Source organism: Saccostrea echinata, unplaced genomic scaffold, assembly GCF_033153115.1.
Source record: "Saccostrea echinata isolate AGI-Se365-2 ecotype Australia unplaced genomic scaffold, CSIRO_AGI_Sech_v1 ptg000056l, whole genome shotgun sequence".
NCBI lineage: Eukaryota > Metazoa > Mollusca > Bivalvia > Ostreida > Ostreidae > Saccostrea > Saccostrea echinata.
The window spans coordinates 20,795,042-20,820,386 of NW_026889805.1; the positions used below are offsets into that span (position 1 = coordinate 20,795,042).

At 34.0% G+C, this 25,345-nt stretch overlaps 2 protein-coding genes across 3 annotated transcripts; one reads left to right on the forward strand and one right to left on the reverse strand.

Annotated features, from left to right (window-relative positions):
- Nucleotides 1–1,039: 1,039 nt before the first annotated feature.
- On the reverse strand, nucleotides 1,040–16,436 carry LOC133173811 (transmembrane protein 144-like). 2 transcript variants are annotated; one of them, XM_061308860.1, is made up of 10 exons: nucleotides 15,972–16,436; nucleotides 15,512–15,634; nucleotides 15,165–15,264; nucleotides 13,995–14,078; nucleotides 12,506–12,584; nucleotides 9,868–9,954; nucleotides 3,895–3,980; nucleotides 3,478–3,572; nucleotides 2,706–2,977; nucleotides 1,042–2,251 (listed from the first exon to the last, which is right to left on the reverse strand). In XM_061308860.1, exons 1-10 carry the CDS (start codon nucleotides 16,417–16,419, stop codon nucleotides 2,165–2,167), a joined length of 1,461 nt encoding a protein of 486 aa, XP_061164844.1. In that variant the 5' UTR covers nucleotides 16,420–16,436; the 3' UTR covers nucleotides 1,042–2,164. The 2 variants fall into 2 exon arrangements, with proteins under 2 accessions (XP_061164843.1, XP_061164844.1); XM_061308859.1 differs by lacking the exon at nucleotides 9,868–9,954 and having other exon boundaries at nucleotides 1,040–2,251.
- Nucleotides 16,437–17,454: 1,018 nt separating this feature from the next.
- LOC133173972 (torsin-1A-like) lies at nucleotides 17,455–24,711 on the forward strand. The gene is made up of 5 exons (XM_061309031.1): nucleotides 17,455–17,659; nucleotides 17,826–18,088; nucleotides 18,913–19,088; nucleotides 21,620–21,738; nucleotides 24,022–24,711. The coding sequence occupies exons 1-5, from the start codon at nucleotides 17,476–17,478 to the stop codon at nucleotides 24,291–24,293; spliced, it is 1,014 nt and encodes a 337-aa protein (XP_061165015.1). The 5' UTR covers nucleotides 17,455–17,475; the 3' UTR covers nucleotides 24,294–24,711.
- The last annotated feature ends 634 nt before the right edge of the window (nucleotides 24,712–25,345 follow it).

A 25,345-nucleotide genomic window follows, 5' to 3' on the forward strand; every position in this document is an offset into this window, starting at 1 on the left:
TTGCTGTTCTTGAGAAGAAGATTTTTCAAGTTTTTTTTCTGTATATTCCTATGTAAAACTTTGATCGCCCCTTGTGGCCCCACCCTACCCCGAGGGGTCATGATTTGATACAAACTTGAATCTGCACTACCTGAGGATGAATCCACATCAATATGACTAATTGTGGCTTTGTTGTTCTTGAGAAGAAGATTTTTTTCAATATATTTCTATGTAAAATTTTGATCCCCCATTGTGGCCCCACCCTACCCCAGGTGGTCATGATTTGAACAAACTTGAATCTACACTATGTAATGAAGGTCTCACATAAGTTTTCAACTTTTACAGCCCAGTGGTTCTTGAGAAGAAGATTTTTAAAAGATACCACCAAATTTTCCCTATTCTTAATTATCTCCCCTTGAAAGAGGGTGTGGCCCTTCATTTGAACAAACTTGAATCCCCTTTACCCAAGGATGCTTTGTGGCAAGTTTGGTTGAAATTGGCCCAGTTGTTCGGGAGAAGAAGTCGAAAATATGAAAAGTTTACAGACGGATGAACAGACAGACGACGGACAAAATGTGATCAGGAAAGCTCACTTGAGCCTTCGGCTCAGGTGAGCAAAAAATGGATGAAATTCCTTCAGGGGTTCCAGAGAAGAATTGAAAATGTTCAAATGTTTACGCATGATGAATGACACGATGCATGACGGACAAAAACAGATAGCACTAGGTCATCTGAGTGACTCAGGTGACCTAAGAAAAGGTATTGAAGTCTTTCTTTATTAAGCATGCTATGGCCAATATTCTTAAGTTTTTTAAGGACTGCTGCATTAGGTCAAACATTGCCACATTCATCAATTTATTGCACATACTGAAAAACTCTATTTTCTTTTCTTTTAACCAAAAAAGATAACAGACTCCATTCTTATAAAGGTTTTTTTTTCTAAGATACACAATATATTTCTTGTTATCATTTTTAAACAATAACAAATAGTTTTGTTTTGTAATGAATAACATAATTTAATTTTACAGAAAATTAGATATTCATACAAAAGTAAGAATCAGTGTCATCAATTTTGTTGTCATGAGAGAGAGAGAGAGAGAGAGAGAGAGAGAGAGAGTAATATTTTGCTTCAAACAAACAATTAAAAACAAACTGACAGTCCATTAATTTTGATATTTTTGGCCTGAAAAACTTAAGACTAATTTTTTGTAAAGCATTTTATATGCCTGTGACAAATGAAAACTTGTTTGAGAAAATCACTTTTTATCATAACTTACATCAAATAAGTAGTCAAAAATATTCAAATCATGGAAATGTCTCGTTATCAAAAAGAGCATTTATTCACAATTCTTGAGATGCATATGGTGAGTATTAAGTCATTACAGGTACTGATACATACTTCAATTGTTTTTTCACCCTTCCTTCTTTCATAGGTTTTATAATTTAATGCTTTACTGAGAAATCAGTAAAATCAAAACCAAACAAATGTACAGAAATTGATAAATTCCTACTTATTCACCTCATTTGACAGATCTAGATCTACTAAAACAATGAGAAAACAATACACTGTTTAATCCCAGTTCATTTCATTTAAATTTTAGTTAATTTCTTTTTAATAATTTCAATTCTAATTTACCTTATTGTAGACAATGTGTCATTACAGAAATAAAATATTTGGGAAAATAGCTTAAAAATAACTTTTTAAATATATAAAATGCAGAATTAAGAGTTAAATGATTATTTCTTTGTAATCTTTTAAGTGCTATGTATAACACAGATGTGCATTTAGATTCAATCAATATTAGATATCACATCCCAAAAAGCAAAAAAATGATCATTCAACACTTAAATAAAATATCACATCAATACATGTGTTAGCCTTCTTGAGACCATTGATTAAAATACTACATGTATAATGAAACTCCAACCAATATTATGTGCATCTTAAGCTTGGGTGCAAGAATAATTTGTAAATGCTTGTATGTGTACAATTAACAGACTCCCTTACAAAACAATTATAATAACAGCACATTCATTACATTGCATAAAATATCCAGTATAATTATCTAACCCTTATGATACTGAACAAAAATAATTATCACAGTACAAAACTCAGACATTTTACATAAGTATGTAAGTAAACTGAGGTATTGTAGATAAAAGGGAACCTATGTTGACTTTGGAATCAGTGTTTCTCTGACAGAGCAGTCAGCGTAGCTCCGGTTATAACAAAGACAAAGCCCAGAAGTAGAATAGAAATATTCCTTACTCCCTGCAAAAGAAATCAATTATTTTAAGGAATAATTCATTTTGTTAATTCTGTATGTTTAAAAAAAAAACCTTTCAATTTAAGTCAACTAACATATAAACAGTTGAACTTAGGTATCTCGAACACTGATATCTCGAATACCATGGATATGTCGAAGTGATTTCGAAGTCCCACCCCCTTATTCTTTAAGTATTTAACCCTGGATATCTTGAACCCTCGGATATCTTGAACTTTTCTTTTTTCTCGGTCCCTTTGAGTTCGAGATAATGAGGTTTGACTGTATTTAATGCTTGCACCTGCTAACTTTTACAGTTGAAAATTCATGAACAAAAATTTATATATAAGTGAATATGAATTAACGAAGTTGAGTTTTTTTTTCATGTTCATCTCTCTAGTATCTCTGATATAAAACTTTAAAGAAAAAAATAAATCCTTTACGGTTAAAAGTTAAACTTACCCTTATTTCACGAAATACAAAAATCCCCCACAATGACGCAATAATTGAAGGCCCAGTGGAGATGATAGGAAATGATATAGCTGGGGACAAGGCTTCATTGGCTACAAACCACCCAGCAGTGGCGGTCCCCCACATAAGTCCAGAAATCACCCCTGGTAGGATAGCTTTTGGGTAAACCTTAGGCTTATTCTTCATAAAGATGATGTAGATGATGAAATATACTGTGCTTGTTATGTAGATCCCACAGAAACAAGCAAATACATAGTCCAAAGCTGTCAAAAAGAATTATCACCTACAGTTAATCCAGTCAGAAAACATAAATATTGTGAATATTTATTGAACTAGGGTGTAATGACATTGGTTAAAATAAAGAAAATATGAGAGCACAGTTTTGATTGGATGTCACACCAACTCCAGCAAGAACTTTATTTCTCTACTGATGCACATTACTCTTTTTTACCTTGTTGCAAAATATTTTAAGATTTTTTAAAAATGTTTAAAAAAACCAATTTGTTGTATACTGTTAACCAACCATTATTAGCGTCATCTATTATTTGTGAATTGTCTGCTTGAAATCCATCCAAAACTGTTAACTTCCACGACTGGGAAAAAGTTATACATATAAATACACAAAAGTGAATAATAGGTTCGCAATGAGAAATATTCGTGAGTAAAAGATGGTCATGAAACTCATGGATATTTCTCAATCTTAGGTTGGTTTACAGTATAATGTTTAAATATTGTTGATTTTCCTAATGAATGACAAACTCACAATTTTCTGAGTGTTCCTTTTGGTCCTGGAGGTAGACTGCTGGTGTGAACATCTGACCATACAAAACTCCAGACACCACTGAGAGTACAATACCTCTGTAAATTACAAAAGAGGGTCATCTGTTTGAAAAATAGGAACTAGTATTGTATAATACCAGAACAAACATAAGAGGAAGTGCTTTTCTACAAAAATTAATTGAACAATTTTAATTTTGTATAGACAACACTTTAAAGTAATGGTCTTGGATAATTGGAGGGCCAAAGAAGATAAAGAATAATCTAATTATATATGTAGTCTTGAGCATTTGATATGAAATTAAAGTAACAGATTTATAGGAATAGAAAATATTTACTGACAAATAAATTCTTTACCATATACAATTTCAATACATGTTTCCATTATAGACTTTATTCTTACAGAATTCTTTTATTCACAGGTGACAGTCTGTCTATAAAGGTGTTATCTTCAGTGTCTGTGGGATCCCTGTTAATGCTCCCCCGTGACTGTAAATAAAATCAACCACCAAAGTTCTATAACTCTTGATTCATCAAACCACAAAGCTCACCTGAGTCACCTTGACCCTGAGAGGATGATTTTTCCAATTCATTCCCATGTCAAAATTTGATTCTTTATGATGACTGCATCCTTGTCCCTGGGGCAATGACTTCAACAAAGTTGAATCTACACATTTACATGGCGATGACCATGTACAATGAAACTTGTCTAATCCGGACACCACTGGTTCCATAGTAATTGGCCAGATAAGACAAATTTTGGATTAGAAGAGAATTATCTGAAAGGGACTTCATACTAATGTCATATTAAACCAGATTTCAGAATACACAATATCCAGATGAGACAAGTTTTACTGTATATCAATGTGAAAATTGTGACTCTGCTGTCCTATACAAAAGGTTTTCAAAGAATTTTTCTACATATGCCCATGTAAAATTCTGACCTATTGTGACCCCACTTCACCCCTTGGGTTCATGACTTAAAAAATATAGGTAATCAAAGATTACAAAGATCACCTAACACAAATGTTATCTATAAGTAAGGCAAACCTCAGATCAGTTTTTTCCTTGTCAGTGTGCATCCAGAGGTCAGTATCCATGTAAGTTTGGTTTCTGTTGAACTTATAGTTAGTTTGGAATGTAGATCTACCCGATCCAAAAATTTTAACTTGGTCTCTTTTCCTGAGAGCATCTGAAGCAGGTCTAATACTGTCCATCCCTGGATGCATTATATTATCCATGCAAAATTGGTCCAGGTAGAGCTATTAGTCACTTATCTGCAAAATGTAGGTCAGATCTAGTATTCAATGCAATCTGGAAGTGTTCATCCCTAGATGCATCATCCCTGCAAGTTTGGTCCAGGTAGGGTTTATTAGTTACTTGAAAATGGACTTAATTGCTCCTTAAACTTTAACTGTGTTGATAAATACCTACTACTGTATAACTCTCAAGTTCAAGTGAGATACAGCATGTGAGATTCAGAATGTGAGATTCAGAATGTGAGATTGGAACTAAATCTCCAGTTTATATAAATCGGTTGAAATGTATCTGAACTTAATAGTGTCTAACCACTATACAATCACACGAAACTAGGACGCCAACACCAGGGGTATAGCATAAGCTCATCTCTCATCTCGACTTCGTGGTAGTGAGCTAAAAACTTGAAAATTCACTTCATATATGTTTGTATATTATATACATGTTTGTATATTAATATAATTGTTCTCTTCTGTTCTTGAGAACATTTTTAAATAGCTTTTCCTATATATTCCTATGTAAAACTAATACTTTAGCATGATTTGAACAAACATATCTACAGTATATTAGGATGGTTGCATGTCTATATGACTTACTGTGGCCCTGCTGCTCTTCAGAAGAACATTGCAGTTTGATAACATGTGATATTTTGGGTACATCCTTTGTGTATTTTTTTTTTAATTTTGACCTGCATTTTGCCGCTTTATAATTCATTTAATATCTCTTAGGATGTAACTTTCAGAAACAGATGTCTCAAAAAGCAAGGGATTGTGTAGAAAGTAGTTCCACCCAGAAACATTGGATAAAGTATAAACCACTGGATAAAGCTTTGCATTATTCAGTGGGTAATAGCTATAGCCACCACAGGTATGACTTCATAGAAAGTAGAATGCAAACCATATTTCCAGGGGAAAAAATCTACCAGCCTTTCAATATTATGTTAATTTATAATGAAAGGACATAATATTTATTGTATTGAATGAGACTTCAATGGAGAGTAGAATGCAAACCATATTTCCAGGGGAAAAAAATCTACCAGTCTTTCAATATTATGTTAACTTAAATTGAAAGGACATTATATTTATTAGTCCCTACCGGTGAAACCGTAGGGGACTATAGGTTTCCTCTGAGTCTGTCCGTCCGTCTGTCTAGCTGTCCCTCTGTCTGTCTGTCAGTCTGTCCCACTTGGTTTTCTGCATTTTTTTCCTAAATGCTTGCAGATATTGAGCTGATTTTTGGTATGTGAGTGTATCTCGATGAGTTACAGATCAAGTTTGCATTTCGTTCCGCTTCATTGATTTTTGACGGAATTACAGCCTTTTCAATTTTTAGGGGTTTTCCGTAATTTTCTTCTTAACGCTTTCAGATATTGAGCTGATTTTTGGTATGTGACTTTACCTTGATTAGTTATAGATCAAGTTTGCATTTCGTCCCGCTTCATTGAATTTCGTCGGAATTATGTATGGCATTTTCAATTCTTAACAGGAACCAGATTACACTTGCCGGTAGGGGACTAGTATTGCTAATGCAATACTCTCAGAATGCTTGTTAGTCCCCTCCTGGTGAAAACGGAGGGGACTATAGGTTTCCTCTGAGTCTGTCCATCCGTCTGTCTAGCTGTCTGTCTGTCTGTCTGTCTGTCCTCTGTCTGTCTGTCTGTCTGTCAGTCTGTCCCACTTGGTTTTCCGCACTTTTTTTCTAAATGCTTGCAGATATTGATCTGATTTTTGGCAAGTGAGTGTATCTTGATGAGTTACAGATCAAGTTTGCATTTCATTCCGCTTCAGTGCTTTTTGGCGGAATTACGACCTTTTCAATTTTTCAAGGTCCCACTTGGTTTACCGCACTTTTTTTCTAAATGCTTGTGAATATTGAGCTGATTTTTGGTATGTGACTTTATCTTGATGAGTTATAGACCAAGTTTGCATTTCGTTTCACATCACTGATTTTTGACAGAATTATGGCATTTCAATTTTTAACAGGAACCAGATTACACTTGCCGGTAGGGGACTAGTATTGCTAATGCAATACTCTCAGAATGCTTGTTAGTCCCCTACCGGTGAAACCGGAGGGGACTATAGGTTTCCTCTGAGTCTGTCCGTCTGTCCCTCTGTCTGTCTGTCAGTCTGTCCCACTTGGTTTTCCGCACTTTTTTCCTAAACGCAGATATTGAGCTGATTTTTGGTATATGAGTGTATCTTGATGAGTCACGATCAAGTTTGCATTTCGTTCCGCTTCATTGATTTTTGACGGAATTACGACCTCTTCAATTTTTAAGGGTTTTCTGCAATTTTCTTCTAAACGCTTGCAGATATTGAGCTGATTTTTGGTATGCAACTTTACCTTGATGAGTTACAGATCAAGTTTGCATTTCGTTCCGCTTCATTGATTTTTGACGGAATTACGACCTCTTCAATTTTTAAGGGTTTTCCGCAATTTTCTTCTAAACGCTTGCAGATATTGAGCTGATTTTTGGTATGCAACTTTACCTTGATGAGTTACAGATCAAGTTTGCATTTCGTTCCGCTTCATTGATTTTTGACGAAATTATGGCATTTTCAATTTTTAACGGGAACCAGATTACACTTGCCGGTAGGGGACTAGTATTGCTAATGCAATACTCTCAGAATGCTTGTTATTCATATGTTTTTCTCTTATTCAGTGATAATTTTACTGAAAAATGAAATGATTTAACAAGAGACTCAGACTCTAATAAATATCATATGTACTTCAGACACAATTTAAATGAAATCTGAACAAGAGGCCCATGGGCCACATTACTCACCTGAGAACTTTGGCCACAACTTCAATATTTTATGAGTGGTATCAACCTATCCCTAAGGGGAAGGGGGAATAATTTGAACAAACTTGAATCTACTCTAAATGAGGATGCTACTATATTTCTTTGACAAATCATGGCTGTTCTTGAGAAGAAGATTTTTTACAGATTTTTCCCAAGTATATCTATGCAAACCTTTGATCATCCATTTGACCCCACCTATTCCATTCACGGGGGGTCATGATTTGAACAAACTTGAATCTATACTACATGAGGGTGCTTACATATAAATATGACCAATCATGGCCCTGCTGTTCTTGAGAAGAAGATTTTTAAAGATTTTTCCTATGTATTCCTATGGAAAACTTTGATGGTTCACTATGGCCCCAGCCTACCCCCAGGGATCATGATTTAAACAAACTTGAATCTACACAACCTGATGATATTTCCACATAAGTTTCATCTTTCCTGGCCCAGTGGTTCTGGAGAAGAAGGTTTTTCCTATGTATTCCTATGTAAAACTTTGATTGTCCATTGTGGCCTCATCCTACCTCCGGGGGTCATGATTTGAACAAACTTGAATCTCACTACCTGAGGATGCTTCCATATAAATGTGACCAATCATGGCTCAGTGGTTCTTGAGAAAAAGATTTTTAAAGATTTTTCCCATATATTCCCATGTAAATCTTTGATCATCCATTGTGGCCCGTCCTACCCCCATGGGTCATGATTTGAACAAACTTGAATCTACACTACCTGAGGATGAGTCCAAATAAGTTTTATCTTTCCTGGCCCAGTGGTTCTGGAGAAGATTTTTAAAGATTTTTCCTATGTATTCCCATGTAAAACTTTGATTGTTGCCATTGTGGTCCCACCCTTCCCCTGGGGGTCATGATTTGAACAAACTTGAATCCACACTACCTGAGGGTAACGGTTTACTTTCATTTTTCCTGGCCCAGTGGTTCAGGAGAAGAAGATTTTTAAAGATTTTCCTAAGTTTTGCTATGTAAATCTTTGAACCTCCCCCCAGGTGTCATGATTTGAACAAACTTGAATCTATTCTACCTGAAGATTCTTCCATAAAAATATGACCAAACATGGCTTTGCTGTTCTTGAGAAGAAAATTTTTAACGATTTTTCTATGTATTCCTATGTAAATCTTTAATCATCCATTGTGGCTCCTCCCTACCCCTGGGGTCATGATTTGAACAAATTTGAATGTACACTACCTGAGGATATTTCCACATAAGTTTCATTTTTCCTGGCCCAGTGGTTCTGGAGAAGAGGATTTTAAAAAGATTTTTCCTAAGTATTTCTATGTAGATCTTTGATCATCCACTGTGGTGCCACCCTACCCCTGGGGGTCATGATTTCAACAAACTTGAATCAAAACTACCTGAGTTTGCTCCATATAAATATGACCAATCATGGCTCTGCCATTCTTGAGAGGATTTTTAACAATTTTTCCCTATGTATTCCTATATAAATCTTTGATCATCCATTGTGATCCCACCCTACCCCTGGGGTCATGATTTGAACAAACTTGAATCAACACTATCTGAGGATGTTTCCATGTAAGTTTCATCTTTTCTGGCCCAGTGGTTATTGAGAAGAAGATTTTTAAAAGATGCCATTTATTTTTTTTACATATTTGAAATTATCTCCCCTTGGAAAAAGGCATCGCCCTTTATTTGAATAAACTTGAATCTCCTTTACCCAAGGATACTTTGTGGCAAGTTTGGTTGATATTGGCCCAGTGGTTCTTGAGAAGAAGTCAAAAATGTTAAAAGTTTACAGACGGATGGACAGACAGACAGACAACAAACAAATTGTGATCAGAAAAGCTCACTTGAGCTTTTCAGCTCAGGTGAGCTATAAAAATGCCATAATCTTTTTATTCTTATTATTTAGCAAAAAGTGAGCTTGATGGGGACGATCAAATCATCATGGGGACAAGTGGTTATGATTTCATATTCTCCCCCTGGGATGCGTGGTCAGGGACAATTTTTTCTCACACTGACAATGCTTTAAAACTACTGGGGATGAAAATCGCTTCTCTATAAAGCATGAATTTATTATAAGCATGTTAGCTATAACTGTGTTTTTCTGTATTATACAAAAGTTACCTCCACTGGAAATGCCAACAGAAAATCTGCTCTCCTCATCTTAAGATATTGTAGATATTTGATATATGCATGCTTATCAGAGAACAAACATATACACTTAAATAATAAATGTTGGGATTCATTCTTGCTGCACTGTTTTCATACTATTTGATATGGAATGGACAGACAAGGTGTCTCCGATTTCTGGGTTTACTCTTAACAAGATGGTACCTACTCTTCTCTGATTGAAGACCAACTGATCGTGATTGTTTGTGTTACTGTACAGGGAATCCCCGGGTGAGCCATAACCTTGTCCAGAGGGCTGAAATACAAGTTTACCCTGATTACTTAGAGGAGCAGAGCTGGAGAATTGTACTGTAGTTAAAAAGGCAAAACTATGAACATGGAAAAAAAAACATATACCAGGTATAATGGACTGTGTAATTTTTTTTTAATTTTACTTTGTTTGAAATTGGTCAGCTGTTTAAAAAATAATGATTTAGAAATATACCAGTGTCAATTCATTTAGATCTTTTTTTAAAATAATATGGTCCATAACTTGGTTTAAACTACTTGGCAGAGAAGTGTAACATAACAGCACAAGAAGCTCAGCTCATGGGCCACATTGCTCACCTGAGCACTCTGGCTGGGAAAAAGCAGAAATCATTACAGTATTGAAAAATATAAATATATAAGTGTATCACTAATCATGGCTTTATAAGATTTTTAACAATTATTTTCCTGTATGTTTTATCTTCTTTTTTGGCCCTGTCCTACCCCTGGGGGTCATTGATTGATTTGAACAATCTTGGATCTACAATACCTGAGAATGCTTATGTATTAATATGACTAATCAAGGCTTTGCTGTTAATGAGAAAAGGATTTTTAATGATCTTTCCTATATTTTCCTATGTACTGTACAAATTTGATCTCCTGTTATGGCCCAACCCTACCCACTAGGGGTCATGATTTGCACAAAATTAAATCTACACCACCTGACAATACTTTCATATAAATTTGACCAATCATGGCTTTGCTGTTCCTAAGAAGATTTTTTAAAAGTTTTTCCTATGTATTCCTATTAAAACTTTGATCACTCATTGTGGCCCCACCCTACCCTCTGGGGTCATGATTTGAACAAATATGAATCTAAACTACCTGGGAATGCTTCCATATAAATTTGATCTATCATGGATTTTCTGCTCTTGAGAAAAAGATTTTTAAACATTTTTACTATGTATTCCTATGTAAACTTCAATTGCCCATTGTGGCCCCACCCTACTCCTGGGGGTCATGATTTGTACAAATTTGAATCTACACAGTAACACAACCTGGGGAGCTTCCATATATTTATGACCGATCATGGCTTTGCTGTTCTTTTCAAAGATTTTCATTATGCATTCCTATGTAAAACTCTGATCACCCATTTTGGCCCCATCCTACCCCTGGTGGTCATGATCTAAAAAAATTGAATCTACACTACCAGTATTTGATAACGCTGCCACATAAGATTCATCTTTCCTGGTCCAGTAGTTCTTAGGAAGAAGATTTTTAAAAGATGCCTTTAATTTTTTACTTATTCGTAATTATCTCCCCTTGGAAGAGGACATGGTCCTTCATTTGAAGAAACTTGAATCCCCTTTACCCAAGGATACTTTGTGGCAAGTTTGGTTGAAATTTGCACTATGGTTCTGGAGAAGAAGATGATATTGTAAAAAGTTTATGACAATGACAACATCAACAACGACAACAGACAAATTTTGATCAAAGAAACTCACTTAAGCTTTTGACTCAGTTGAACTAATAATATTGTAAGCAAGTTTCTCTTCTATTCATCAAAACAGGGTTATCACTGGATATTTATGGTTTGTCAATAAAAATTTTAATTTATCAACTGCTCTTGGACTACTAATATCTTGATATGTGTATCAAAATTGTGAAATTTTCCCTGAGAAAGTTATTTTTGAACAAACCTGAACCATATTTTTATGCACCTGTACATCAAATTGTCAAACATATGCAAAATTTAGGTTCCTACTTTTAAATAGCCAGGAAATTTCAATGCACTTTGACAAAAGACCTTGCATATTTAGGGTACAAATATCATACTGTAAGCCAATAAGCAGGATAAAAATTAATGATGAACAGGTCTGAAAATGAAGAAAACTCTTCTATAGTGTTCTGATTTACTTTGTAATTTACTGTCACCTATTTATAAATGATCAATTACAATCAATTAATTTGAAAGGAATTTATGGAAATTAATGAAAATTTATTTATATCATATTCTTTAAACAATGAATGTTCTTTTTTAATGTCACCATTATTGTATGCAAATGATTATCATAGGATAATTTTTAATTGGATGTTCACATTATGGGAGTCCAAGCAAACAAAGTTAAACATTGAATGCTATACTCACTGGTAATACAACAAAAAGACGAAACTAAAGCAGAGAAGAATATGACATTATGTATTTATTTAATCAATAATTTTATGATCAATCACTGATTTTAGTGATCAGTTTGTCCACAGCTGAGACAATGTGAATTCAACAAAATCGATACATCATAACAGACCTAATCCTCCGCACAAAAGTTTATACATACACCTACCCAATGACAGGCAGTAGAGAACTTACAAGACAAGAGGACTAATAGTAACAGGGATTTAGAACTTACAGCAGCATGAAATAGAGAACTCACAATAACAGTCATAAGAGAACTTAAAAATAACATAGAATAGAGAACTTACAATTACAGGCAATATATAACTTTAGCATGACAGAATATAGGACTTACAATTACAGGCAATAGAGAACTTACAGTAACTGAGAGTAGAGAATTTACAATAATGGGGAATATAGAACTTACTGTGTTGTTGAGAAGTGGTTCTGTCTCAGAAATCTCTACTGGGGTAACTTCATTCCTCACAAAGGCAAAAATGATTGAGCTGAAATGAGAATACAATTAAGGACTTGTGATAGCCACTAAGCTTCTTAATTTCTTAGACAAACTGCTAATACTATGCTCATTCTGATTATAAAACACCAAAACTATTCTCATTCACATAATGAAAAAATAAAAAAAATAATAACTTTGTGACTACAGTTACAGTTTTCTTAAGTCTTAGACTTTACACCCTTAGGAATTAGATACATGAGTTACCATATCAGATTGGGGTAATACATTAAATTTACAGTCATAGAAGAATCACATAAATATTTGTATTTATTATACTTCTGTTAAAATGATTCCTATAAAAAGTTAAGAAGGTAAAATAACTATCTTTTATAGTCTGAAAATTTCCATGCATAGCAAAGATATACCCTGGGGTATAGTTTTTGCTACCCACCCCTTCGAAAAATTTTCATGCAATTTTGATTTCCTGTAATCAATCTATAGACTAATGATGTCATCCTGACTTCAGTAGCATTGTGACGTCATCAAGATTTTCGCTCATTCTAGTAGTGTTATCTTATTCCAAATACTTGTTCAAAACTTTTATAATTATTTTTTTTCATGTTTCTCCTATGGAACTGTAGTATCAGGTAAATCCAACCCTCGGAGATTATGATACATATCAGTATAATAAAACGCTTATCCACTGGCTGTGAGTGGAATAGCTCTTTCATCAAACCCTTGACATGAACTATTCCCTGTCGCGGGTTTGATAAAAGAGCTATCCCACTCACAGCCAGTGGATAAGTGTATAATATTTCTGGGAAATGTTTTATTCCATTCAACTCACATTACATGTATGAAGGATTTCAATGTATCCATTATTAGCAAAACTAGGTGGCACTAATCAAATATTATACACTTATCCACTGTAGTGAGTGGGATAGCTCTTTTATCAAACCCGCGACAGGGAACTATTCCCCGAGGGCTTGCCTGAGGGGAATAGTTCCTGTCAAGGGTTTGATGAAAGAGCTATCCCACTCACAGCCAGTAGTTAAGCGTTTTATACTGATGTATATCATAATTTCTGAGGGTTTGCATTACCTGATACAACTGTACTACAGTTTCATAGGCAAAACATGAAAAGAATAATTATCTAAGTTTTGAACAAGTATTTGGAATAATAAGATAACACTGCTAGAATAAGCTGAAATCCTGATGATGTCACAATGCTACTGAAGTCAGGATGACATCATCAATCTACAGATTGATTATAGAAAATCAAAATTGGTGGCAAAAATTGTATGAAAATTTTCCGAGGGGTGGGTAGCAAAAACTATACCCGGGGTAAAGTTTTGCTATGCTTGGAAATCTTCAGACTATAAAAAATAGTTATTCTACCTTCTTAACTTTATATAGGAAACATTTCAACAGAAGTATAATAAATGATTTTATTTTCTACCTGAACACTGCTACCACCACTCCTACGGTGTTCAACGTATCGTTTCCGATCTTATCACTTGGTGTTACTCCAAACAAACCAAATCTATAAAAAGAAAGTCTATATTAAGCTTTATTAAATGATGAGGAATTTTGATGTTCTCTGACTGGTCGTCTCTCTTTCCTGAGGTGAACCTTAGAGTGAGTTCACCTAAATATGAAGTTCCGTGAGGTTTATTCGGGTTTTCCTTCTTGGTCAACCATAGATTTGGCTACAATTTTATCAACCAATCAATTTGCACGTTTTAATGCATGTGTCATTGTAAAACACAAATACATGTAATGCAGTCTGAAAAATTATACAAAATTTCTAATTTTAAAATGGTAATTGACTGTTGAAATCTGTCTACTAGAGAATATGTGGACCTGGTCATATATTGGTTAATCTTGGCCATTGGTCTAAGTATCTGACCAGTTCCATAGAGTCACCAACAGACCTCATCAAAAGTCAATAATTATATAAAATTTCTTAATCTACTTGGATGAATTATATGTTCTCATTTAAAGAAGAAATAAGATCAGATAACTTGCTGGTACACTATGCTTCTTGATATATAAACTAGTTTTGAACCCTTAGCAGATTATGCCACTAAAACTGTGACCGATACATGTATTTTATTCCTTCCAAGTTTTCCCTTTGAACAAATGAGAAGACAGCTTTCATGTCTCATTATATCATTTATAAAAACAACAAACTAACAATCATCTATAAACAATTTGCATTTCCGTGTTCTTGAACCCACATATCCTCATTTCACCTCTATTCTGGTCCATTGATAAGCCTTTAATTACTTCCTGAAGTTCTTTTATTTCTCCTTTCATGTAGACCTCCATTTCTTGTTTACAATGGATACTAGGCTACAATTTAAAAACTGTCATCTGATTGGCTAGAATCTAGAGTTAAAATTTAGTATGCCTGGAAGATGTCACTTACGTCGGCCACAGTTTTAGTGGGGTAATCTGCCAAAGTATGTGGGGATCAGCGAAGCTGACCGAAAATCCTTGGCTTACAAAGATGTTTAGACATGTGATGATATTACCTACTTATTCTATGTATGTCCCATTAGACATATCATGATATCAACTCATTATTCTGTGCATGTATTATTAGAAAGATGATGATATAACCTACCTGCTGGTGGCCCAGCCACTGAGAAGATTCGTCATTCCCCAGATACACAAACCAAGTCCCATACCAATAGTCTTAATAATAGGGACAACACAAATATTACCTGAAATTCAAAGACTTTCTTAGATCTCAATTTTCTCCAAATAATCAGTCAATTTGAAATTAAACAAATATTTATTGCATACCATTAAAACGATCACAATAACTCTATCCATATATCTGCTTGCAAGAATTGTTTTGGTTGACTGTTTTGGTTGACTAATTACTTTGTTGTAATATGAGTAGTCATAAAGTCACTGTGATATTCTTATAGGCAAATATACATATATATAATCATTTGGAAGCCTTACCTGTCTCCCACACCAGACCCCCTATCATCACCAGTGGATAGAAATGTCGTGTACCGCGTATCACCTGTACTATGATTCCCACTAGTAGGGCAGCTCCACACAAAATCCACTGAAAGAACATTCCTATAAAGGCAGGAAACATCAATAACAGAATGATAAAGTCCTTAAAAGGGTGGGGAAAATCTTAATGAAGACAATAATCATGTTATCATTTAAGGGATTTACTGTTCACATTTAAGATGTTAAAACAGTTGTTTAAAGAAGAGCCCAAATCAGTCTATTCCAGCTTGCACTGACTTTTAACTTTAAACCAAGCTGACATGAAACAATACTTACAGGAATGAAAAGACACTTTTTTTAAAAAAAAATATCATTGAAATCAAAATGATTTACTGCCCTTTTGCATACAGATGAGCAAACCCAATCAAGAATATTTCAAACTATAATTGAAAAGTTGTACCATCTCCAGTTTCAAACTTCTTGACTGGAGCAAAGTTACTGCCGTAAAGTAGGACAGATACTCCTGCTGCAATAAACCCAATGTATTGTGGAATTGTACTGTTGTCCTCAGAATTAGCAGCTGTTGTACCAATAGCAGTTGACTGTGTAAATGTTGACTGAGTGGTTATCCAGGTAGTGGTGTTACTAGTGGTATAATGCTCAGTGGTATTATTTCCTATGGTGGTATCCTTTTCATTAGTTGTATGGATTTTACTGGAACTTGGTACATTAGAACTATAAAAAATTGTGGTTGAGTTGGCACTCGTGGGTAGTTCAGCTTTTTCTACCAATGATTCTAAATTAGCACTGAAGGTTTGGGATGCTACTGTGTCAGCAGGGCTTAACAGAATGGGGACTAAACAGAGGCAAAATATGAATTGCCATGAAGAGACAGAAGGTAGCGCCATCTTCACAGGTGTAGACCAGGTCTGAAAAGAAAAAAATTACAACATACAGTTGAACTTTGGTACATGTATCTCAAACTTTCTCTTTAATACCATGGATTTGTTGAAGTGAGACCTCAACCACCCTTTCTTTATGATTTTAACCTCAATATGTTGAATCCCCTGATATCTCAATTTTTTCTAGGTCCAATCAAGTTGAGATACCATGGTTTGACTGTATTTTTAACATTCTTACATGTATGTCTGATCTCAATACACATGCATGTATCAACATAAAGCGTTTATTAACATATGCTGACATTTAATCTGGTGCTTTAATTTACACTATGCAATTTTGCTATCAACAATACTGTTCCAATATGCTAAAGTGTAATAAAATTTGAACTTACTGATAGATCTCACTACAATCTGAATGCCTTTTTTTGATTCTCCTTTTTTTAAAAATTTAAATATTTGCTGGTGGACAGATGTTTTGGTATTAAAAACATATCCTAATCTTCGCCACTGTGATTCATATATTTGTCACAAGAGAATGAGCTGGTTTAAAGATGACAAAAATTGACCCTATATGTAAACAATCAGCTAAAGGAACTCCCTTCCCAAAACAGGAGAGATGGTATATTTAATCAATAAATCTATATCTCCATATACCTTAAGAGTACAAATGATATCAATCTATTAGAATAAATCACATGTATATATAGATCTATACCTATTTCCCTGACCTGAGACCGTTTATTATTTGTCACTTATTTTGTGCGTTGTACCTGATCTTTGTTAGGGTCATGTGACTTCTAAACTTGGAAAGATACGGAATATATTTGTTTTCACGAAGACAGGATAAAAAAAAATGAAAAATGTATCAATAAAAATATTCCATAAAATTCTACAGTAACAAATTTACATGGATTCTAAATGGAACACTTTAATATTTTTTTTAAAAATGTTTATTGAAAATCCGGATTAAGTTTTTCTGAGATCGTTCACGTTTTTAATTTTTATTTTCTACTTTCGATTTGTTTATACTCGCGGGGTTTCTCTTTTTCACCACCAGAGACCATGGACTTCATGAGATTGATAGTGTTTTTCTGTCTATTTAGTTGTGTATCTGGGATTGAACCATTTTCAGCCATTGGAGCTCTTGGAGCTACAGTGGTGGCGGGTGTATGGACGGTTTTCACGCCAATTAAATGTCATTTTAAAGAATGTTGTACATCAAAATGGATCAATCTTAACACTACAGGTTATAATAATGTCAAAATTTCATCGGAAAGAATATATAACATTTTTAACTTTAGAATTATAAATAAACTGTATCTTCATAACATACTACCCTGTTTTTTAAAGGTATGTTTTTTAAGTACTCTATTAAATTAAAATAATTATTTAATGCATTTGATGAAATAAAGCTCTACGAGAAGATCTTCAAAGTCGACTTTTTGGGCAACATCTAGTGATTGATATCATCATCAAGCATATAAAAGCACACATGACAAAGGACCCATCAAAAGCACTTACACTCTCCTTCCATGGGGGCACAGGGACAGGGAAAAACTATGTTAGCAAGATAATTGCAGAAAGTATTTTCAAGAAGGGAATGAGGAGCAGATATGTCCATTTGATATCAGCAACTAAAGAATTTCCACATAAAGACATGGTTCCTCTTTATAAGGTATCTATCTCTGTTCTATTCGCCCTCTGATTAGAGTACTATTAAAAGGATGCAAAGCTGGTGAAAAGATAAAAGTAGAGGAAAGTTGAAAATTTCAATGGAGTGAAAAGTTTAATAGTATTATGATTTTAGCGAAGGTTAAGAAAACAGTGATCACAATTAAGAGAGGTAAAAGCAATGTTGAGGTGATGTGGGATTAGATAAGGTGTGGGACAAACTGGACAAGGTTTTTTTAAAGGCCAACAATAAAAAATGATTTGTTTGATGTTCTCCGACCAATCTATTAAATTGCCCCTGCCCAATCTTTTTTTTCATTACTTCAAATTCTTTTTTTAAAATAGATTATCTGTACTGTTTTTAAAGTTAAAGTCTATCAATTTTCTAAGATTCTTTTTAGAGTAAAAGATTTTAGAGAAATAGATAATTTATTAAATTTGTTTAGCTGACAGGTGTCTATAATGAAAATTTCTAAGTCAGTGATTTACCGTATAAGCAATTGTCAAATTGTTAGAAAAATTTTTTAAAAAACCCTACCTATCTACCAATCTTGAAAAATATGGGTCAGAGTACATCAAACAATAAAAGTTTTAATGATGGCCTAATGTGTAAATACATGTACATATTTTCTTCTCTTACTGGGAAAGAAGAAACTAAACAGTGTAAACATTGGTAAGACTGAAATAGGTTTTCTCCAATTTTGATATTGTTTATAAGGACACTTGTCTTTAAAACATTATTTCTTCATTGTGATGGTGGCAAAAAAAAAAAAACTGTATTAAAAAGTTAGTTTTCTATACTTATGCAGTGTTGAATTTTTTTTTCAGGACAAACTGCGAGATTTAGTAGAGAGCAGTGTAAAGGAGTGCCCCCAGTCTCTGTTTATCTTTGACGAAATTGACAAGATGCCACCTGGGATAATTGACACTTTAAAACCATACCTGGATTATTACGAGCATCTTTCTGGCACAGACTACAGAAAGTCTATGTTCCTTTTTCTCAGGTAACATAGATTAGACTTAAAAGTCTCAAAAAACTGCGGAATGAAGTAAAAATTGCTCATTTGCTTTGGTGTACTGTTTAGTAAACTTTTGAATTAAAGATTAGCATCACATTCAGACCTATAAATTATAATAGATTGATTGAAAATCTGTTTTTTGTTTCAATTTATCCTTTAAATTCTTTTTATTAATTTTCGTAGAAAGTTTTAAATTCCGCAAGTGTCAATATCACACAAAGAGGCTCATAAGTGAATGGGAATACAGGAATGTCTATTGAATTAACTGTAATTAGTGCTTCAAAAATTACACATTTTTGGTTTTATCTGATTTTAAATAAAAATTGCTAATAATAGACTGGTCCCTACAGAATTCTATTGATGACAGTCAGTAAATTTTGCTAACACAATTACTGTAGGGAGAAGGTTTACTAGAGTTTTGAATTTAAATGGTTTTTTTTTTTTTTTAAATCTTCAGTATCACCATCTAAATACCAATATTTATTGATACTTATGACACAAATTATGGTTCAAATGATAAATTGCTGGCATTAGTCAGAATAATATGAACTTCAGATTTTGTAAATCAAATAATTATGAATTTAAGTTTCAGGTTCATCTGAACCAAAAACTAGCTTTTGCTCTGATCATTTGTGCACTGTGCATCAACATTTTGAAAATGATCCATATCTCAAAAACTCTCTGATTTTCACCAACCATCCAATCCACACACACACACACACACACACACACACACACAAATTAAGCATATTAGAATTATATTTTACTCTCTAGGTCACTCCAAAGTTGTCCCTAAATAAAACTTCTTGAAATTTTGATATCTTGCACACTTAGGCCTACAGGTAGATTCCTCAAATCTTAACAATTTAATATTGCTTCTTTTAATTGTGATAGGATATGACAATACAATTTTCAGCTCACCTCAACGAAGTTGGGGGAGCTTATGTAATACCATCCCAGATTAAGGTTTTTGGAGCAGTTTTCTTTTCAAGTACTTCTATGGCCTATATTAGTCAGAGATGCATGGAGGATGCTTCTAGTGTGTTTCATTGTACCAGTCAAGGTTTCAGATGCTGCAATTTCAGCTAAAGAATGACCAGGTTAATGTTTTTGGAGCAGGTTAAAGTTTTTGGAGCAGGTCTCATTTTCAAGTAACTATAAGCCCTATATTGACCAAACTTGCATGGATGATACATCTAAGGATGCACACTACTAAACTTGCTTTGGATGCTACATCTGAACTACATTTTCCGGATGAGTGACTAGGTTAAGGTTTTTGGAGTAGATCTCATTTCCAAGTAACTATAAGCCCTATATTGACCAAACTTATATGGATGTTACATCTAAGGATGCACACTACTGGACTTGCTTTGGATGCTGGATTTGACCTATATTTTCCGGATGAGTGACCAGGTTAAGGTTTTTGGAGCAGATCTCATATCCAAGTAACTATAAGCCCTATAGTGACCAAACTTGCATGGATGATACATCTAAGGATGCACACTACTGGACTTGCTTTGGATGCTGGATTTGACCTATATTTTCCGGATGAGTTACGAGGTTAAGGTTTTTGGAGCAGATCTCATATCCAAGTAACTATAAGCCCTATATTGACCAAACTTGCATGGATGATACATCTAAGGATGCACACTTCTGGACTTGCTTCGGATGCTGAATCTGACCTATATTTTCTGGAAGAGTGACCAGGTTAAAGTTTTTGGAGCAGATGTCATTTCCAAGTAACTATAAGCCCTATATTGACCAAACTTGCATGGATGTAACATCTAAGGATGCACACTACTGGACTTGCTTCGGATGCTGGATCTGACCTAAATTTTTCGGAAGAGTGACCAGGTTAAAGTTTTTGGAGCAGATGTCATTTCCAAGTAACTATAAACCCTATATTGACCAAACTTGCATGGATGATACATCTAAGGATTCACATTACTGGACTTGCTTCATATGCTGGATCTAACCTACATTTTCCGGATGAGTAATCAGGTTAAAGTTTTTGTAGCAGATCTCATTTCCAAGTAACTATAAGGCCTATCTGAACCAAACTTGCATGGATGATGCATCAAGGGATGAACAATCTCAAACTTGCTTCGGATGCTGGATTTGACTTACATTTTCTGGATGAGTGACTAGTTTTAAGTTTTCAGATAAGTCTATTCCCAAGTAACTGCAAGCCCTATCAGACCAAAATTGCATAAATGTTGCATCTAGGGATGCATACTCCTAGATTATTAGTTTAGTGTGGGACTTTGCCTTCCTTAAAGACAACATTCGTTGAGGTGAGCTCTGTAATCTCTGATTACCTATGTTTTTCTTTAATTTTAGGGCACTTTATGTTTAAATATGTTTTCCTAAATTCAGATAATACTAAAAGGCTTAGGATCATTAAGTATGGCCATTTGATGCATCTTGGGGCTTTGGGATGTGCAAAAAAAAAATACAATAGTCAATGCAAGGCTCATAGACAGTTTGTTTAATTTTTAAATGATAATATATTTCAGTAACACAGCAGGAGAAGAAATATCAAAACATACCTTAAGCAGGTGGAATTCCAGACAAGACATAGGACTCCATGAAATGGAAGAAATCATCAGCAGGGCTACAGTCAACTCCAAATCAAGCAAGTCTTAGAATACTGTATATTTCTATAGAAAAACAGTCTTACATTTTAAAAGTAACAATTCTACAGCACTTATACTAAATATCTTAAGCATACAATCTCATATTGCTTATTTCTGAGGCAACAAAGAGGTCCACTGTCTATGAAATTCCTTTTTCTGTACGTGCTTGTGAACATTTGTGCAATTTGCCCAATTCCATCAAGGATAAAAGAAGCAAAAATGCACATTTTACAGATAATTTATCAGCACATTTTTTAGCTCACCTGAGCTGAAAGCTCAAGTGAGCTTTTCTGATCACATTTTGTCTGGTGTCCATCTGTCTGTCCATCTAGCTGTCCATCCATCTATCTATCTGTCTGTCTGTAAACTTTTTACATTTCAACTTTTTCTCCAGAACCACTGGGCCAATTTCAACTAAACTTGCCACAAAGCATCCTTGGGTGAAGAGAATTCAAGTTTGTACAAATGAAGGGCCATGCCCTCTTTCAAGGGGAGAAAACTAGGAATTTGTGAAAATTTGGTGTCATCTTTTAAAAATTTCCTTCTTGAGAACAATTGGGCCAGAAAAGTAAGACTTATGTGAAACCTTTATTACATAGTGCAGATTCAAATTTGTTCAAATCATGACCCCTGATGTAGGATGGGGGCTACAATGGGGGATCATAGCTTTACATAGGAATAAATAGGGAAATTAAAAATCTTTAAAAATCTTCTTCTCAAGAACAACAAAGCTACAATTAGTCATATTGATATGGATGCATCCTCAGGAAGTGTAGATTCAAGTTTGTTCAAATCATGACCCCTGGATTAGGGTAGGGCCACAATGGAGGATGAAAGTTTTACATAAGAATATATAGGGAAATTAAAAATCTTCTTCTCAAGAACAGCAAAGCCATGATTAATCATAGTGATATGAAAGCATCCTCAGATAGTGTAGATTCAAATTTGTTCAAATCATGACCCCTAGGGATAGGTTGGGACCAAAATGGGGGATCAAAGTTTTATATAGGAATATATAGAAAAAAAAATCTTTATTTTACCAGGTATTTTTTTTAAAAGAATAACTGTCATTACTCGTCATATTGATATGGAAGCATCCTCAGGCAGTGTAAGATTTTAATTTGTTCAAATCACGACCCCCAGGGCTAGGATGTGGCCAAAATGGTGATCAAAGTTTTACATACAAATATCTATATAAAACAATCTTTAAAAAACTTTTTTTTCTTAAGAATTACAAAGTTATTACAAGTCATTTCAATACAGAAGCATTGTCAGGTAGTGTAAAATTCAAGTTTGTTCAAATCATGATCCCCAGGAGAATCGATTTTTAAAATCTTTTTCTCAAGAATAGCAAATGCATTACTAGTCATATTGATACAGAGGCATCCTCAGGTAGTGTAAGATTCAAGTTTATTCAAATCATGACTACCCAGGGTAGGGTGGCAGACATCTTTAAAAATCTTCTTCTCAAGAACAGCAAAGCCGTGTTTAGTCATATGAATATGGAAGCATCCTCAGATAGATATTTAAGTATTTAGGGTCAAAGGTGTTCAAACCATGACACCTAAGGATAGAGTAGGGCTAGAAGAGGTGATTAAAATTTTACATACCGGTATAAATATATAGGAGAAAAAATTTGCTGATGAAGAATGACAAGGCCATGTTGACTCAGGTGAGCATTGTGGCCCATGGACCTCTTGTTCTTTTTTTATATGAAAGTTAGATTTTCACACCTTATGTAAAGGCCTAGTATTTAATACAAAATTCTGTATTCAGAAAAACTCCCTGAAATATATTGGTTAAATTACAAATTTTTAACAGCTTTAGTAAAGTAGAAACTTAGAATACACCACTATTTACATTACTGGTATATACCATATTCATTAATTGACTTTTTCTCTTTAAATGTAAGCAAGTTTATCACTACATTGTTTTTGTAAAATTTACTAATTTATAAGAAAAGATTACCTTATTCCTATTCTTATCATTTATACATAATCGCTCTCTATAAATATGTTTTCAGGATCACAATGAAAACTAGTTTTGTAAACTAACTGTGCTATCCTTTATAGATTAAGGGCATTGTTATAATGATGATGATGATGTCAGATTAATTTAAGAGACCTGAAATAAGAAGTGAGATCATGATATGAATATTCTTTTTCAAAAAGAAAACTTTGGACATTTTACTCCCACTATGTCATTCTAACAAGTGCTTGTTAAGTAGTCTAATTGGTGGACAATAGAGTAGTGACATTATGTTTATTATCTGGCTTTTACAGGTGGTATGTACCGGTGTGACATTATAATAAAGCACCTGATCACAGCCTATGTACCATTTCTACCACTGGAAAGGAAACATGTCCGGGAATGTATCAAAGACTTCCTAGTGGCCAAAAATTACTATAAACGGGACCAGATACCAGAAGATATAGTATATAAGATCTCCAAAGAACTGAATTATTATCCACCTGATTTGGAAGTTTTTTCTGTGACAGGATGTAAACGAGTTCCAGAAAAGGTTGATTACTTGATGGACGATGGACAGGACTGAGGGGATCCGAATGTTGACTTGATGGACGATAGACAGGACTGAGGGGACCCAAATGTTGACTTGATGGATGATGGACAGGACTGAGGGGATCCGAATGTTCTAGATATGAATGTGTGTGTGTATAGTTAATACAAGTTGTGTGTGGTAATAGAATGTGAGAGTACATCAGTATTAATAATTTATTGCTGCTCTGGGAATATGTTATTACTATATCACTGCTATTGAATAGTATTCAACATTGAAGACTATGAAGTGTATGTAAAATAAGATTGAAACTCCATCAACATTTTGTATCTGGTTAATAGCTGTATAATTTGATTTGAGTAATAAATGATTAACCACTAACAAAATTTAAAGGAAATTAAATGAAAAAGAAGGGTTATTATAGAGAAAATACTATGAAATGTAAATAATATATATTTAATATAATAAATTATTTTTAGCTGGTTGGCCAGTATATACTGATTTATGTGTTTATGCTGTTTGATCAACTCCCATCTTAATTGATTGAATCCCTTATTTAATGTCATTATGTTAGGATATACATTAGTTATTTTATACTTCAGTGTAATTAAGAACCATTTGTATAATGTTACTTTTCTACAGATTACATTGTAGTTGGTAATCTCTTGTTCCATTGTAAGTTGTGAAACTCCAGAAAAGCAATTGCAAAATTTTTCATGAAAATGCAATATTTTAGCAAGATTTCGTTTGACACATATTTTCCAGATTTAGTTTTTCATGAAGATGAATTATTTTTTACATTTAACATTGTTTATTTCCATATTTGATATGATGGTACACACATAATTAGGATATACCGTAGAAATTTTGAAATCTACAAACTCAGTGCCTTGACATTTAATTTCATAGAATGCTTTATTAGGATAATTGAATGGACAGCCATTGTTTAACCATGACCTGCCTATTTAAGATTTTTCTACGAATCATCTGAGTTTGGATTGAAGGGTTAATGTTTGAACAAGCATAAGTTTAATTGCGTATATAAAGACATCCATGTGCCAAATGATTAAACTCTTAACATATTGTAT

Excerpts from the sequence above, each read along its gene's own strand:
- LOC133173811 (XM_061308860.1), bottom strand. The coding sequence starts at position 16,419 with ATGGCGCTACCTTCTGTCTCTTCATGGCAATTCATATTTTGCCTCTGT. Across the intron at positions 15,635-15,971 it reads GAAGTTTGAAACTGGAGATG|GAATGTTCTTTCAGTGGATT; the intron begins GTACAACTTTTC and ends CTGCCTTTATAG. Across the intron at positions 15,265-15,511 it reads GGGTCTGGTGTGGGAGACAG|GTAATATTTGTGTTGTCCCT; the intron begins GTAAGGCTTCCA and ends TTTGAATTTCAG.
- LOC133173972 (XM_061309031.1), top strand. The coding sequence starts at position 17,476 with ATGGACTTCATGAGATTGATAGTGTTTTTCTGTCTATTTAGTTGTGTA. Across the intron at positions 18,089-18,912 it reads ACATGGTTCCTCTTTATAAG|GACAAACTGCGAGATTTAGT; the intron begins GTATCTATCTCT and ends TTTTTTTTTCAG. Across the intron at positions 19,089-21,619 it reads TCTATGTTCCTTTTTCTCAG|TAACACAGCAGGAGAAGAAA; the intron begins GTAACATAGATT and ends AATATATTTCAG.